Source organism: Carcharhinus amblyrhynchos, chromosome 2, assembly GCF_965287045.1.
Source record: "Carcharhinus amblyrhynchos chromosome 2, sCarAmb.v2.hapA, whole genome shotgun sequence".
Taxonomy (NCBI): domain Eukaryota; kingdom Metazoa; phylum Chordata; class Chondrichthyes; order Carcharhiniformes; family Carcharhinidae; genus Carcharhinus; species Carcharhinus amblyrhynchos.
In genome coordinates, this window is record NC_137325.1 from 97895134 (window position 1) to 97913215 (window position 18082).

The following is an 18082-nucleotide window of genomic DNA, read 5'->3' on the forward strand; positions in this document are numbered from 1 at the left end:
TCTCAGTAGCCGGGTCTCTGGAAATGGGAGGACTATTAGGGATCAGGACCACGCTGACCCTAAGTTGATGATAAATCTCTAATCTTGGCCACAATAAACGTGCTAGAGATTGCGGAGGTAGGCAGAGGAACATTTCGGAAGTGCCAGAGACTATGCAGAACCAACCTTCTGCAGATGGCAGGGGAGAAGGCCACCTGAGCTTTGACTTTTAGCATGGACCTAGCATGTGAGCACATGGCTCCCTGCATGGAGATCTTGGCGACTGCCATGTAAAGCCAGGTCAATCATAATAAGGGGATCTGATTCAATCGCTCTGGCCATGAATTCAGTACAACAGTGGCAATGTTTGAGGGGGATGAGGCACCTGGACCTTCCTCCAGATGCCCCTTCTCCTCTGGGATACAGGGAAGTGCCATTGTGCACTGAGAGGGAGGAGGACTACCAGCTTGCTGCACTGGGTTCCCTCTCTGGACGCTTCCAGGGTCATAAGAACATAAGAAATAGGAGCAGGAGTAGGCATCTAGCTCCTTGAGCCTGCTCCGCCATTAAACAAAATCATGGCTGATCTGATAGTGGTTCAGTTCCACTTACCCGCCTGCTCCCCATAACTCTTAATTCCCTTATTGGTTAAAATCTATCTATCTGTGACTTAAACACATTTAACAAGGTAGCCTCTACTACTTCAATGGGCAGAGAATTCCAAAGATTCACCACCATCTGGGAGAAGAAGTTCCTCCTCAACTCTGTTCTAAATCGACTCGCCTGTATTTTGAGGCTGTGCCCCCTAGTTCTTGTTTATATTCTAAGTGGAAGTAACCTCACTGCTCCTACCCTATCTAGCCTCTTCATTATCTTATATGTCTCTATAAGATCTCCCCTCAATCTTCTAAACTACAACAAGTACAGGCCCAGTCTACTCAATCTCTCCTCATAAACTAACCCCCTCATCTCCAGAATCAACCTGGTGAACCTTCTCTGTACCCACTCTGAAGCTAATATATCCTTTCTTAAATAAGGGGACCAAAATTGTATACATAAGAACATAAGAAATAGGAGCAGAGTAGGCCATCTAGCCCTTCGAGCCTGCCCCGCCATTCAATAAGATCATGGCTGATCTGTCGTGGCTCAGTTCCACATTCCCGCCCTCTCCCCATAACCCTTAATCCCCTCGCTTATCAAAAACCCATCAACCCGCGTCTTAAAAATATTTAGCGAGGCAGCCTCCACCACCTCAACGGGCAGAGAATTCCAGAGATTCACCACCCTTTGAGTGAAGAAGTTCCTCCTCAACTCCGTTCAGTACTCTCGGTGCAGCCTCACCGGTACCTTGTACAATTGCAGCAAGACCTCCCTGCTTTTATATTCCATCCCTTTCGCGATAAAGGCCAACATTCCATTTGCCTTCCTGATCACCTGCTGCATCTGCAAACTGAGTTTTTGTGATTCATGCAAAGGACCCCCAGGTCCCTCTGCACAGTAGCATGTTGCAATTTTTCACCATTTAAATAACAGTCCATTTTACTATTATTCCTTCCAAAGTAGATAACCTCACACTTACCAACGTAAGATAACCTCACACTTACCTATCTAAAATGCCTCTGCAAATACCTTCCTCCACTGACCTCGGGCTGTTGGGTGGCCTATAGTATACCCCTAGCATCGTAATCTCTCCCTGTTTATTCCTCAACTCCACCCGCAGCAACTCAATCCCTAACTCCTCCATATTATCCTCCCTCTGCACTGCTGTGATGTGCTCCTTTACTAACAGCGCCACCCCACCACCTCTCTTCAACCCCCCTCTGTCACACCTAAAACACTTATACCCAGGAACATTCAGCTGCCAGTCCTGCCCCTCCTTTAACCACGTGTCCGTCACTGCCACCACATCTAACTTCCTCACAAACATCAAGGCTCTAAGCTCACCCGTTTTACCCGTCACACTCCTCTCGTTGAAACAGACACAATCCAACCCACCAGGGCCACTCAGAACCTCCTTCTCCCTGATAATTTTCCTTTCACCCAAACCTATTCTATCACCCAACTCACTCCCAACCCCAGTGTCTAATGAGCTATCAGTCTCATCCCCACCCCCCCTCCCTATTAGTTTAAACCCTGCCTAAACACTCCAGCTAACCTCCCTGCTAAGACATTTGTCCCTCTCCCATTCAAATTTTCCCCATCCCTCCTGTACAGTTGCCCTTCTCTCACAAATACTTCCCAGTGGTCTACAAAAGTAAAGCCTTGCACCAATCCCTCAGCCATGCATTCAGCTGCATGATCTCGTTATTCCTAGCCCTGCTGGTACTAGGCAGCAGCCCAGAGAATGCCACCCTGGAGGTCCTGCTCTTCAGTTTGGACCCCAACTCCCTAAATTGCCTGCGTACATCTGCCCTACTCTGTCTTCCTACGTCCCTCTCACCTACGTGTATTATTCCTTGTGCCTGGGTCCCCTCCCCTTTCAAAATTCCCTCTATCCTCTCCGATATGTCCTGTACCGCTGCTCCATGGAGGCAGACTACCATCCTGGAGTCACACTTTTGCCCACAGAACCTCCTGTCAATTCCTTTGACCCTCCCATCCCCCACCATTATCACATTGCCAGCCCCCTTCCTTCCCTCTGAGTCATTCTGGCCCTCCTGTCTTTCCTTTTGTACCCCTGTCGATACCTTTTGGGGGGCCACTGGGGTGGTCTTTGGACCAGGACTATTCTTCTTCTTCCTCTTCTTCCTCTTAACAGTTGTCCACCCATCCTGTTCCTCAGCCCCTGGGACCTCCACTTGTTCATGGTTCCTAGCCATTAACTCCTCATTCTCCCTGACCAGAAATGCATCCTCTAAACGCACCTCTAGTTACCTGACCCGGGCCCTCAAGCGCTGCAGCTCTAAACACTTGACACAGATGTGGGCCTTCGGGAGACGTGATGCCTCCAAGAGCTCCCACATGTGGCACCTAACACAGCTAATGCTCCTCCCCATAGCCCCTGCCATGTCCCAACCTCACCTGGGTTTGTATGTGCCGAAATGCAACACGGGAAAGATAGAAACTGCAACTCACCTTGTCTAAGCCTGCTCTCGCCTAAGCCCAGCGAGGTAGAAGAAGGAACGTCCCAGAGAACCAGTACTCGGGTGGTGCTGGAGCCCAGGACTTTTTTTTAATTCATTTGTGGGACATGGATGTCCCTGGCTGGCCAGCATTTATTGCCATCCCTATTTGCCCTTGGGAAAATGATGGTGAGCTGCCTTCTTGAAAAGTTGCAGTCATGTACTGTGGGTTGATCCACAATGCCATTAAAAGAGGGAATTCCAGGATTTTGACTCAGAAACTGGCAAGGAGTGATAATATATTTCCAAGTCAGGATGGTGAGTGGCTTGGAGAGTAACCTGCAAGTTGTGGTGTTCATATGTATTTGCTATCCTTGTCCTTCCAGTTGGAAGTGATATTGGGTTTGGAAGGTGCTTTCTAAGGATGTTTGGTGAATTTCTGCAGTGCATCTTGTAGATAATACACTGCTGCTATTGAGTGTCGGTAGTGAAGGGAGTAGATGTTTGTGGATGGGGTGTCAATCAAGCAGGCAGCATTATCCTGGTTGGTGTCAAGCTTCGTGAGTGTTGTTGGAGCTGCATCCATCCAGGCAAGTGGGGAGTAGATGGTGGACAGGCTTTGGGGAGTGAGGAGGAGAGTTATTTGCCACAGTATTCCTACCCTCTGACCTGCTCTTGTAGCCACTGTGTTTGTGTGACGAGTCCAGTTAAGTTTCTGGTTAATGGTAACACCAAGAATGTTGACAGTGATAACACAATTGAATGTCAAGGGGAGGTGGTTAAATTGTTTCTTATTGGTGATGGTCATTGCCTGGCATTTGTTACTTTGCCGGGACCCTGGCCAATGACATACCCCTAGGTCTGGTCATCCCAGGACTGCTGGAACTGCAAAGGCAGAGTCACGAGCATCAGAAAGGGATGACAGCATCCTTACTCGGACTGCAAGGCAAACTGGTGGAGCTCTTTTGCCTTCTTTCTGACGAGCTGGTGCCATCACTTCAATCCAACATGGCCAACACTGCGGGAGCGGCATCCGCAATGGAGACCTTGGCGTTGGACGTACACTCTATAGCAAGGGACGTCCATACCATTGTTCAGCCCTTGACTTCCATGTCTGAGGAATGAACTCCATAGTGTAGGGTGTCAACTGCATGATCCGGGCACTAGTGGGAATCTACAAGTGTCGTCACCAGAGGACAACAGGGCTTCTGGACCTCACTCCAGCTGCCCCTCTATTCCATGGAGGAGCACTGGGGTCATGAAGCACCTAAAGGGATGAAGAATTGTATGGGGCACAGGCCGGGGTCTTCACCCAGGAGACCCCAGGGATTTCCAGCCAAACTGACTCCCCTGTTCCTGTGAGTGACACACCTTCAGCCCCACATACTGAGGAGGACAGCACTGCAACACAAGTGCTGCCCAAGAGCAAGCCAGGATCTGTAAGATCTAGGCCCACTACATCATCTCAGGCAACAATACATGGAAGTCAGCAGGGCTTACCAACCTTAACTGTGGATCCTGGGGAAGTATTTTGAATGAGATTAAGGAAGGTTAAGAAGTTATGGACGCTTAGTTTGCACAGATAAGTGTAGGCACAAGTATTGAGAGGGCACCACTGTATATTCACTTTGTTCACCTTCAGAGACGCCACCATGTCATTTGGTGCTGCAAGCTATGAGAAGCGTTAAGAACACCTAATGCTTCATTCCTGATGAGTGTGAGAATGGTTGTGCTATGTTTCCCCTGCATTGAAGAAACTATAGATATGCTCCTATAGGCAACCCTCCAACTTCCGGAAACCCTTCCCACATTCCCATTTATCGAAGTGATGTCCCACCCTCCCATTTCTCTCCCCACCATCCCTAGCATGCGCATTGAAACATGAGATTCATTGGGCCCGAATTTACCATTGTGTCGCAACTGAAAACGGGTGCAAAAATGTGATAAAGTCAGGTGTGAGGCCATTAACGCAATCTATGCCTGTATCCGCGCAGATTACCGCTTTACCGAAACCCGAGAATGGCGGTGATTAATGGGTGCAATGGCAATTTAAATGCATTTGCATGTATTTAAATTGAATTAATGAACTGCCCACCCAACTTTATCAGCATTTCCTCCTTTACCACCGCGTTTGCCAATCCGGAACCACGCCATAATGGACTTGCTAAATAAAAGTCTGAATCAGGTGCTCCAGCTGCTGAAGAGTGCATTCAGGGCTTCCAGTGGCTTACTGACTCAGATCAGTGGTGGAGGGGAAGAAGGAGGCAGTTCAGATCATTCTCTGGTTGCGGGGGGAGGGGAGTGAGGCGGGTCTGATATATCTCTACCAGGGGTACGTAGTCATCGACAGTTCTTGAAGGCCGTGTCTCCAGTAGTTTAGGTTAGCCAAACACTGAGCCCATTTATTATGATACTTCATGGTGACAGTTTTAAAACTACCAAATAGCAAGGATGTCCAACAAAACCGAAGATGGCAGAAAAATGAAAGCTGTCCAATAATGGGGAAGAATCAGAAGGAAAAGTGCCAACAGAGTTCCAAGACAGTCAATTAAAAGTAACAGACAGTGATCGGAAAAGGCCTACCTCTACCCAAATGCATTGACCATATAGAGGCCAAGCGACACATTGGCAAAACTGCAGATTCAACAGGTAAAGGACTGAATCAGGATTAGCTCAGAAACCTGATAAAGAACAAGTCAGCACACTCCTCTATTCGATTGGCAGCATTGCAGCTGACGTATTAAGATAGGGTGTTAATAAGGACACAACAACCTCTGAAAAGGCCATTAAGACCTTTAATTCACATTTCAGTCTTCAGAGGAACATTATTAGAAACCAGATGGGATTTAACAGGCGCACTCAGGAATCCAATGTAAGTGTTGACTTTTCTATTAATGACCAGTATCATTTGGCTGATAGCTGCAAGTATGAAACTCTAAAGGATGAACTCATCCAAGAATGCATTGTGGTGGCAGCACTTGATGACGCCTTATCTGATTTCGTACTATCCAGGGAAGATCTTACATTGTCCAAGGCAGTGCAATTTGTAAGGCAGGCTGAGCTATGGAAATACAACTGAGTTTTCATTCGGACTGAAAGAGAACCTTTATGGACCCGTATCACTCAGTCTGCTTTTGTGAACACCGGAGGTGCCAGTGCGCCCACTAAAAAGCAGACGCAGAACAAAGAGGAGGCAATCACCGCTGTTATCCAGTGATCTGGTTGGGGCTGATTGTTGTCTGGTGATGGGGGGGAAGAGCTGATCATTGTCTGGTGATGGGAGGGGAGAGCTGATTATTGTCTGGTAGTGGGGGGGAGGGCTGATCGTTGTCTGGTGGGGAGGGAGGAGGAGGCGGGTCAGATGTTCGTCTGGGGAGGGATGCGTGAGGTCAGATCATTCTCTGTTGGGGGGAGGGTATGAGGGGGAAGATCGTTGTCTGAGGGTGGGGGGGATGAGTGAGGCCAGATCATTGTCTGGGGAGGTGGGGGCGAGGAGGGAGGCTCGATCGCTCACTGGTGGGGGGGAGTGGGCAGATGGATCTCCGGTGGGGGGGAGGGTCAGATGGATCTCTGGTGGGGACAGGAGGGTTTGCTGCCACTCTGCGGGTGATTGGTGGCTGTGGAGAGGGGCAGGGGTGGCAATCGGTCTGCGTAGTGGGGGGGTGGCTAAGGGGGACAGTGATGTGTGTGGATAGTGGGGGGTGTGGATAAGGGGGACAGTGATGTGTGTGGATAGTGGGGGGTGTGGCTAAGGGGGACAGTGATGTGTGTGGGTAGTGGGGGGTGTGGCTAAGGGGGACAGTGATGTGTATGGGTAGTGGGGGGGTGGCTAAAGGGGACAGTGATTTGTGTGGGTATGGGTGGTGGATAAAGGGGACAATGCTATGTGTGGGTAGTGGGGGGGGGTGGATAAGAGGGACAGTGATGTGTGTGGGTAGTGGGGGGATAGATAAGGGGGACAGTGATGTATGTGGGTAGTGGGGAGGTGGATAAGGGGTACAGTGATGTGTGTGGGTAGTAGGGGGTGAATAAGGGGGACAGTGTGGGTAGTGGCGGGTGGATAAGGGGACAGTGATGTGTGTGGGTAGTGGGGGTGTGGATAAGGGGGACAGTGATGTGTGTGGGTAGTGGGGAGTGGATAAGGGGACAGCGATGTTTGTGAGTAGTAGGGGGGTGTGGATAAGGGGGACAGTGATGTGTCTGGGTAGAGGGGGTGTGGATAATGGGGACAATGATGGGTAGTGGGTGGATAAGAGGGACAGTGATGTGTGTGTGTGTGAACCATCACTCCTGCTTTTTGCTCCTGGACTGCTTTCTCTGCTTTCTGCGGCTTGGGAGCGATCTGACACGGGCAAGCTGTTTCAAATTTCTTTTCCAGCTGCACGTGCGCAGTTCAGAGCTCCAATCGTTTCGGCCGTGCTAAGCCCTGCCCACAGCGCAAATGGGACCGGAGATGTTTTTTTCAGGCTGAGTGTGTATGGGGACACTTGAAAGCAGATTTCTAAGTTGAATCTGCATTATGCCCAGATTCAGCACTTAGAATGAAAATGGTAAAATCGGACCCATTGTATCGAGTATCTGCTGTTGTTTATGGCTTACGCCACCTTCTGGTTTACATGGATTGTGTACTTACCAAGAACATTATAGTATAGATATATTTTGTAACTTGTGTTATACTTAAAATCTGTGTACATTTGGGAAGATATGGATGGGATAAAAGGGTATTGTGTTATAGTCAATCTTTTCATGTTCAGTAAATGTTTTATTGGTTAAAAGTTAATTGACAGTCTGCCAATTCTGTTCTTCCATGTCTTTAAAAATAAAAAAAAGTTATGGTCTATTGAGCCAGGATTCCATTCTGGACACTAACTGTCTAATATTAACATTATCTGGGATCATAACAACTGGACTGCAGATTTTGAAGATCCAATCTTGAAAGCTGTAATTTTATTGTTTTGTACTTTTTAACTTCCTTTCTAAGTACAATTCCATAATTTATAATAATCCATAATTTAGTTTTTTCCAAAGGTGAAATAAAACTTTTATATTGTGTTTGAATGCAAGGCAGAATTCTGTCTTTTTGAGGAGTGCGCACAGCTCATGTCTTGGACAAACCTTAGCCATCTCTGAAGTTCCCTCTCAGACATCTAGTCAGTGGTGTTCTAAAAAGCATTGATGTGCCAGTGATCTTCAACAATGAAAATGGCCCTGGTTGCCTTCCCCCTGACATCCCTTCCCTTCAGCTGTTGTCTCTGATGGACTTATGACCTAAGTTGTTGTACGACAAAGGCACTCCTGTGGCAAATCTTCTCTCCATTACCTAAGGATGTAAAATAGTTAGATTTAAGAGACTTATTGTCAATCCCAAGTAAATACGTGTGGTAGGCAGGACCTCTAGTGACATGTCTTCATTCCTAGAACAGCTGCAGATGACCAATGAGAATGTATGATCTCCCCATGGCCACAGCCAGAACCGCTCACATCCCACAGTGGCTCCCTGCCATGAACCTGATTTCCTGTGAAGTAAAAATTTCCTAGCAGCACCTGACCACCAACAAGGTAACAGTTTCTTAGCAGCAAAGTCAATGACCCTGCAGTTGGAGTCATTCCCCTCACCCTCCCTCTTTCACCCTCAAACTTCCTCTCATCTCCTTTGACTTTCCCAGCATAACCCTGCTCTTTCCCTTTGTCATCATTGGAGCATCCGACCATCATCCTGCACCCTGAGCCATTGATCCTGGACCTTCCCTACTTCACCCTCAATCCTTCCACCCTTACCCTCTGCTTTCCTGCTGTCATCCTGGATTCTCTCTCTCTATCATCCATCACCTGCATTCACTTTTCCTCCACCTTTCCTCAGGGAACAATAACCTGCACTACCACTCCTTTTGGGTTGGACCTCCCCTGGTTCAAATTCAATGGTTCCTCCCTGACTGTTGACCTTGCTTAAACACACAGGACTAGATCACTGCAATGATGGACTCCACTTTTAGACCAGAGCTGGATCCTCCTCCTCCTCCCTCCTGCACCCAAAACTTTCCAGTACTGACTACCCAACTATCAGCATCAACCTCTTGCCAGCCCAACCGCTGCACCGTTTGAAGACCCAACCATCATACTTCCACACCCCAACTGCTTGCCACCACTGGACAGTATAGTTTCTCCTACTGCCCTCACCTATGCCATTAAACTGGACAAAGACAAAACCTCACCTCAGATCCAGCTTTGCTTCATCTATGCTACCTTTAAGCTTTTGAGAAAAAATGGGGGACAGGTTTCCCTTGTGACAGTGACATAATCTTAAGGTTAGGACTTAATTAGGCGTGCTTCTCAATGAATGATTATTCATAGGTATGCAAATGAAAGTAGATAGTTTTTGATGCCACAAGATACCATGTTTACCACAATGCCAGTAACATGCCACCGATTTTATCTTGCAAACTCAACCCGACATCAACAGTTAGCCTCCACCTAATTAATTCCACTTAATCTCCATGTTTACCATTCTTACAGGACCCATGAGGTACCCTCAACATTTCAGATTGATCAGAACTGGGAAAAGCTAAGAATATTATCAACTGTAAGCAGGTGATGTGTGGGGATGTGGGCAAAAGAATTTTAAAAAAATTAGGATGGAAGGCATTGATTAAATGCCAGAGCACTGGTTGTGCAGGCAAAGAGGATTGAGAATGAGGCAAGAAAAGAAATACAGGGGCAAAAGATTTGCACAGAACTCATAATTATTTCCAGATGTAACAAATGATTTACTTTCTGAATATTTAATTTAGTCGAGTGATATCTGAGAGTGAATAGATATATTGTTTTTAATACACTGAATTGCTTTTAATCTACAGAGGCTAACAGCAATATCAGAATTATGCAGCACATTTCCCTTTTACTGTCAGATTGGGAAAATGTGGTGATTTCAGCCTCCTAAATGAGAAGTAATTTGTCCACCACTGTGATGAAGAATGATCTTGAGGGTACAATCTTGAAAGCTGTTGTTTTATTGTTTTTCACTTTTCATTGTCTTTTCTAAGTACAATTCCATAATTTATTGTAGTTTTTGCCAAAGGTGTAATAAAACTTCTCTGTTGTGTTTGAATGCAAGGCAGAATTCAGTCACTAAAGATGCTCTATGTGATGCTTGGTTATTATTTCTTTGGAAAAAAGCTGGTGGCTTTGGACATTGACACTAGCCACTGCATGGAAACTAGTTCCTGCCAATTATAATTTCATAAAAATAAGTTAGTCATAAAGTCACAGAGATTTACAGCATGGAAACAGGCCCTTCGGTCAACTTGTCCAGGCTGCCCTTTCTTTAAATCCCTAAGCTAATTCCAATTGCCTGCATTTGGCCCATATCCCTCTATACCCATTGTACCCATGTAACTATCTAAATGTTTTTTAAAAGACAACATCTATTACTACTTCTGGCAGCTTGTTCCAGACACTCACCACCTAATGTGTGAAATAATTGCCCCTCTGGACATTTTTGATTCTCTCCCCTCTTCAACCTATCACTCTAGTTTTAGCTTCCCCAGCTTTGGGAAAAGATATTGACTATCTACCTTGTCCACGTCCCTCATTATTTTATAGACCTCTATAAGGTGACTCCTCAGCCTCCTATGCTCCAGAGAGAAAAGTCCCAGTCTATTCAGCCTCTCCTTATAACTCGAGCCATCAAGATCCAAGAGCATCCTAGTAAATCTTTTCTGCACTCTTTCTAGTTTAATAATATCTTTTCTGTAATAGGGTGACCAAAATTACACACGGTATTCTAAGTGTGGCCTTACCAATGTCTTGTACAACTTCAGAAGATGTCCCAACTCCTGTAAGCAATGTTCTGACCGATGAAACCAAGCATGCCGAATGCCTTCTTCACCACTCTGTCCATCTGTGGCTCCACTTTCAAGGAGCTATGAACATGTACCCCTAGATATCTTTGTTCTATAACTCTCTCCAACACCCTACCATTAACTGAGGAAGTCCTGCCCTGGTTCAATCTACCAAAATGCATTACCTCGCATTTCTCTAAATTAAACTCCACCTGCCATTCGTCAGCCCACTGGCCCTATTGATCAAGATCCCACTGCAATTGGGGATAACCTTCCTCACTATCCACCGTGCACTTACTAACCATGCCCCCTATATTCTCATCCAAATCATTAATCTAAATGACAAATAACAGTGGGCCCAGCACTGATCCCTGAGGCACACTGCTGGTCACAGACCTCCAGATTGAAAAACAACTCTACAACCACTATCTGGCTTCTGTCAAGAAGCCAATTTTATATCCATTTAGATACCTCATCCTGGATCTCATGAGATTTAACTTTATGCAACAACCTACCATGCGGTACCTTGTCAAAGGCTTTGCTAAAGTCCATGTAGACAACATCAATTGCACTGCCCTCATCTACCTTCTTGGTTACCCCATCAAAAAACTCAATTAAATTTGTGAGACATGATTTTCCACTCACAAAGCCATGCTGACTATCCCTAATCAGTCCTTGCATCTCTAAATGCCTGTAGATTCTGTCTCTCAAAGTACCTTCCAACAATTTACCCACCACAGATGTGATGCTCACTGGCTTGTAGTTCCCAGGCTTTTCCCTGTAGCCCTTTTTAAACAAAGGCACATTTGCCATTCTCCAATCTTCAGGCACCTCACCTGTGACTATTGATGATTCAAATATCTCAGCTAGGGGACCCCCAATTTCCTCCCTAGCCTCCCATAGTCTCCTTGGATATACCTCATCAGGTCCCGCAGATTTATCTACCTTAATACACTTTAAGAGTTCCAGCACCTCCTTCTCTGTACTATGTACACTCCTCAAGACATCAATAATTAATTCCCCAAGCTCCCTGACATCAATTGTCAATTGGTTATTCTATAATTTTCCTACTGAATAGCATATGTTATATATAAATGCTGTATATTATAGTAATAACAAAACGGTTCCAAATGATCTTTCTTTAAACTTGGGGGGGCGGTGTAGAATGGAGTTGAGGAGGAACTTCTTCACTCAAAGGGTGGTGAATCTCTGGAATTCTCTGCCCGTTGAAGTGGTGGAGGCTGCCTCGGTCAATATTTTTAAGACGCCGGTTGATAGGTTTTTGATAGGCAAGGGGATTAAGGGTTATGGGGAGAGGGCGGGAATGTGGAACTGAGCCACGACAGATCAGCCATGATCTTATTGAATGGTGGGGCAGGCTCGAGGGGCTAGATGGTCTACTCCTGCTCCTAATTCTTATGTTCTTATGTAAACTCATATTTTATATATCATAAATACATGTAAAATGTTTCTCATTATGGATAATACCCAATCTATTTAATCTCCTGAAGGAAAGTTTTATCTCAACGATAAATTAAACACGGCCCCGTTAAAAATGGTTAACCTTGCTTGAGTGCTAGAACTAACATCTCTGAGTCAGAGTTGTGGCTTTAAACTCTGTTCTAAAAACTTGAACATGTAAGAAGAACATAGGGAATAGGAAGAGAAATAGGCCATCAAGCCCTTTGAGTCTGCTCTGCCATTTGATGAAATAATAGCTCATCGTGTACATCAATTTTCCAGCACTATCCCCTAATTCTTTGATGTTTTTAGCATGTAGAACTCGTTTGATCTCAATCTTGAACATACTGAGCCTTCATAGTTCGCTGGGACAAAGAATTCTAAAGATTCACACCCCAAACATGAAGAAATTACTCCTTATCTCAGCCCCAAATACATCTAAAAGACATATTTTCTTCCAAAGTTGAATCCTCTTGTGGTAAATGCCCACACACTATTTGCTTTCTTAATTGCTTGCTGTACCTGCATGCAGCTTTCTGTGATTCATGAACCAGGACACTCAATTCACTTTGAAGTTCAACACTTTTCAACCTCTCACTCTGTGTTTCTGTTTTTCCTACCCACTTGGATAACCTCACATTTTCCCACATGTATTCCATCTGCCAATTTTTTCCCACTTACTTAGCCTCTCCAAAGTGTCTCTTCATCCTCCTCACAAATCATATTTCCACCCAGTTTTGTGTCATCTGCAAGCTTGGAAGTCATAGAATCTCTACAGCGCAGAAGGGAGCCATTCGGCCCATTGAGTCTCCATTGACTCTTCAACAGAGCATCTTGTCCAGGCCCTATCCCCGTAACCGTACACGTTTACCCCACTAATCCCCCTAACCCACACATCCATCTAAGACTAAAGGGTTAATTTAGCACAGCCAATCCACCTAACCTGCACATCTTAGGACCATGGGAGGAAACCCACACAGTCAAGGAGAGAATGTACAAACTCCACACAGACAGTCACCTGGAATTGAACCTGGATCCCTGGTGCTGTGAGGCAGCAGTGCTAACCACTGTGCCACCCTGCCACTCACCATTACAGTTAAATATTACAGTTATTCTTCATGTAAGGTTCCTTGTAGGATAACTTATTCAGATGAAAGAAAGCAGAGAAAATTAGTGCTTGAAGAAAGACTTGAATTGAGGAGAAAGCACTCACAGTATTGCTGACTGTTGGATGAGCTGATGCAGGATCCTCACTTGGGTATGTGCCGCTCACTTCACCATCATCAAAGACATGGTCCACGTCTTGATTAGCCAGTGCAAGCTCCTCAAACGGAGTGACAAATCTGATGTTGGCTACTCCACCCCTGGTCAAGGCCACTCCACCCCTGGTCAAGGCCACTGATGTTGTGCACATGGTTGTCCTGCGTGAAGAGATACAGAGAGAATGTGAGCAGGGCATTTCCCAAGGCAAATGATAAGGATATCTAGTATGTGTGTGATAAGTATGAGCCATGGATAGAATAAGAATACAAACTGCAGAGGTTTTTTTTAACTACAATCACAAGGAAAATCCAAAGAGCTTCTACAAATACATAAAGAGCAAAAGGATAACAAGGGAGAGAATAGGCCTCGTAAGGATCAACAAGGTCATCTATGTGCGGATCCACAAGAGATGGGTGAGATCCTAAATGAATATTTCTCACCAGTATTTATTGTTGAGAAAAGCATGGATGTTAGGGAACTTGGGAAATAAATAGTGGTGTCTTAAGGAGTGTACATATTACAGAGAAGGAGGCGCTGGAAGTCTTAAAGCGTATCAAGGCAGATAAATCTCTGGGACCTGATGAAGTATATCCTAGGACGCTGTGGGAGGCTAGGGAGGAAATTACGGGTCCTCTAGCCGAGATATTTGTATCATCAATAGTCATGGGTGATTATTATTTGCATCCTGAAAAAATTTATTTAACATTATTTCTCTTTCATAAACCCATGTTGACTCTGCCCAATCCTACCATTATTTTCTGAATGTCCAATTAGCACATCTTTTAGTTTAGATTTTACATTTTCCCTACTACTGATGTCAGGCTATCAGGTCTATTGTTCCCTATTTTTTCTCTCTCTCCTTTCTTAATTAGGGGGGGTTACTCATTGTGCCACAGGACCTCCCGTAGAAGTTTTTACAGTCTGCTTATATTTTGCTTGCCATTTTATTCCCATATTCTATTTTCCCATTCTTAATCTTTTTCTTGATCTTCCTTTGCAGAATTCTAAAATGCTCCCAATTCTCAGGCTTACATTTTATTTTGGAAACGTTATACACCTCTTCCTTTGAGTGAATGCAGTCCTTGATTTGTTTTGTTAGTCATTGTTAAAACATTTACCTTGCTGGGCTTATGTGCATTAAAGGAATGTATATTTGTTGTAAACTAGTTTTTAATTTTTTTAAATGTTAGCCATTGCCTGTCTATAAGTGTACCTTTTAATATAGTTTCCCAATCTACCACAGCCAATTTGCTCATCACACAGTCTTGTTTCCTTGTTTAAAGTTTATTTATTAACGTCACAAGTAGGCTTATATTAACACTGTGAAAGTTACTGTGAAAATCCCCTAGTCGCCATACTCTGTTGTCTGTTCAGGTACACTGAAGGAAAATTTAGCGTGGCCAATGCACCAAACCTGCACGATTTTCAGACTGTGGGAGGAAACCGGGGCACCCGGAGGAAACTCATGCAGACATAGGGCGAACACACAGACTCCGCATAAACAGTGACCCAAGCTGGTAATTGAACCCAGGTCCCTGGCATTGATGGGCAGCAGTACTAACCATTAACCACTGTGCCTTCATGCTGTTTAGATTTAAAATCTATTTTCTGATTGAACTACATCACTTCCAAATTTAATGTAAAATTCCATCACATTGTAGTCTCTCTTTTCTAAAGGTTCACTTACAACAAAATTATTAATTTATTCTTTTTCATTGCATAATACTAGATCTAGAAATAGTCCATTCCTTAGTTTGTTTCTCAATATACTACTCTAGAAAACGATAGTATTCATGAGATTTACCCAGTCCGTGTGCCAAGTGAAATTCCCCATGATTTTATGATGACTCATATCACCTGCATTCTCATATAGAGTCAACATTGAATCAGGCTGTAATTTTTACTTATTGATTTCAAAATTTCCCCCTGTTGTTTGAGGAATTGTGACATTTGGCTATTCTGCAATGGACGTGTATTACCTTTGTAGCATGCACTTCTAGTTTACTGATTGCAGAAAATTAAAGGTGCATGTAACAAGGGTAATGCATAAATCATGGGATTTCAGTCTGGCCTGATACTTTAGTGCAATACAGAGTGAGTTCTTCTGGTGTCCTGGCCAATATTTATCTCTCAATCAATAAAACAGATTATCTGACCATTTATCTCATTGATCTTTGTAGCATCTTGTTATTTGCAAATTGAATATCACTTTTCCCTCAAAGGCAAGTGTCTATACTTCAAAAGCACTTAATTGGCTATGATGGGTTATGGGACATCTTGAGATTGCAAAAGCAATATATAAGAACATATATAACTATAAGTGCTTTGTTTCTTTTAAATCTTGTATATATGATTCTTTAGATTCACAAAGCTAAGATGCTTGGATCTCCTTAACATTGCCTGGGGAAGAGCAATCTGTGCACTGCAGCAGCTTCATTCCCTGTAATGAAAATCAGCATTTTGCATCATAGAATCCATAGAATCATAGAATCCCTACAGTGCAAAAGGAGGCCATTCAGCCCATTGAGTCTGCATCGATAACAATCCCACCTAGGCTCTATTCTCGTAACCCCACATATTTTGTCTGCTAATCCCCAGACACAAGGGTCAATTTAGCATGGCCAATCAACCTAAACTGCAGATCTTTGGACTGTGGGAGAAAACAGAGCATCCAGAGGAAACACATGCAGATATGGGGAGAATGTGCAAACTCCACACAGTGACCCGAGTCCCCGGCGTAGTGAGGCAATAGTGCTGCCCAGAACAGGAACAAGCTAGGAGCTGAGATGTGTAGGTTAGGGGGATTGGTAGGTAAAATATCTAGGGATAAGGGGGTATGGCCTGGGTGGGATTGTGGTTGGTGCAGACTTAATGGGCCAAATGGCCTCTTTCTGTACTGTAGGGTTTCTATAATTAATCTATTTCTATGAAATCTATTTTTACTCTTATTTATATGTGATCCCCCACACTGCCAGTACAATTTCACCTTGGCAGGGTTCAGACTAGCTCCCCACTTTCAGGGAACCAGTGCCCGACCCTGCTGGAGTGAAGGGGGGGCAATCGGGAGCCCCCCAGGGTGTCGAGCGGCCAGGGGGTGGTGCCCCTGGGAAATGGGCACTCTGGCAGTGACAGCCTGTGTCCCCTGGCACTGCTCATGGCCAGGTTGCACCTTGGTACTGCCCAGCAGGCATCGGGCAGTGTCAAAGGCGCAGAGCCTAGGAGGCAGTGCCAAAGAGTGAGGCCTAGGGTGATCCCACTGCCACTCTGCATTGTGATCGATCAGGGCTGGGAGGAGGCCAGTGATTGGTACAGGCTGGTCGGGAGGGGGTTGTGATCTGCCGCAAGGGTCTGCCTCCCATGGGGGAGGTCTTCTGGAGGGAGGGTCTGCTGGATTGGAGGTCTGCCTCTTGTGGCTGTGGTTGGGGGGGGGGCTTCTGCTGAGGGGTTTGTCACTTCTGGGGATGGGGGGAGGCTGGAAATTGAGGCACTCCTGGACGGGGGTGGGTGTGGTCAAGACTGGCCCGAGGAATGCTTGTGAGAGTCGCGATCAGGCTGTGGGGGTGGGTAGGGGTTGGAGAGGCAGCACTGCGAGAGTCCCAGGCTGGCCAGCGATTGAGCTGGCCAGCAAAGTGCAGGATGACAGTTCGGGGCCATTGCACATGTGCGGAGTTTCGGAATATCAAACTCTGGTGTGAATAGGTCCCCCCGAGCCTTTAATGATATTCACATTGTCATTAAATTCACATTATCATTGATGGAGCATAATGTTAGCAAGAGTGAGGTTATCCACTTTGGCAGAAGTAATAGTAGGAGGGATTATTATTTAAAAGGCGAAAAGCTGCAGCGTGCTACGGTGCAGAGGGACCTGGGGGTCCTTGTGCACAAGTCGCAAAAACCCAGTCTGCAGGTGCAGCAGGTGATCAACAAGGTGAATGGAATGTTGGCCTTTATAGCGAGGGGGATAGAATATAAAAGTAGAGAAGTCTTGCTGCAACTGTACAGGGTACTGGTGAGGCTGCAGCTGGAGTACTGTGTGCAGTTTTGGTCGCCACACTTGCGAGAGGATATATTGGCCTTGGAGGGAGTGCAGAGGAGGTTCACTAATGAAAGTGGAACTGATCCACTTCAGATCTGCCATGATCTTATTGAATCTTATTGAAGGGCTAGATGGCCCACTCCTGTTCCTATTTCTTATTTTCTTATGTTCTTATACCAGAGATGAGGGAGTTGGACTATGAAGAGAGACTAAATAGACTAGGTCTGTACTCGTTGGAGTTTAGAAGGATGAGGGGGGATCTTATAGAGATGTATAAGATAATGAAGGGGATGGATAGGGTAGAGGTAGAGAGATTCTTCCTGCTTAGAAAGGATAGCAGGACGAGAGGGCATAGCCTCAAGATAAGGGGGGGGCAGTTTAGATCAGGGTTGAGGAGGAACTTCTTCACTCAAAGGAAGGTGAATCTCTGGAATTCTCTGCCT

At 45.3% G+C, this 18082-nt stretch overlaps 1 protein-coding gene across 1 annotated transcript in view; it reads right to left on the minus strand.

Annotated features, from left to right (window-relative positions):
* dazl (deleted in azoospermia-like) overlaps positions 1 to 13754 on the minus strand; it is a 144233-nt gene extending 130479 nt beyond the window's left edge. The window contains exon 1 of the mRNA XM_080214642.1: positions 13554 to 13754. Coding sequence (XP_080070768.1) covers positions 13554 to 13754 — 201 coding nt within the window. The remainder of the gene's footprint in view (positions 1 to 13553) is intronic.
* Positions 13755 to 18082: the final 4328 nt, after the last annotated feature.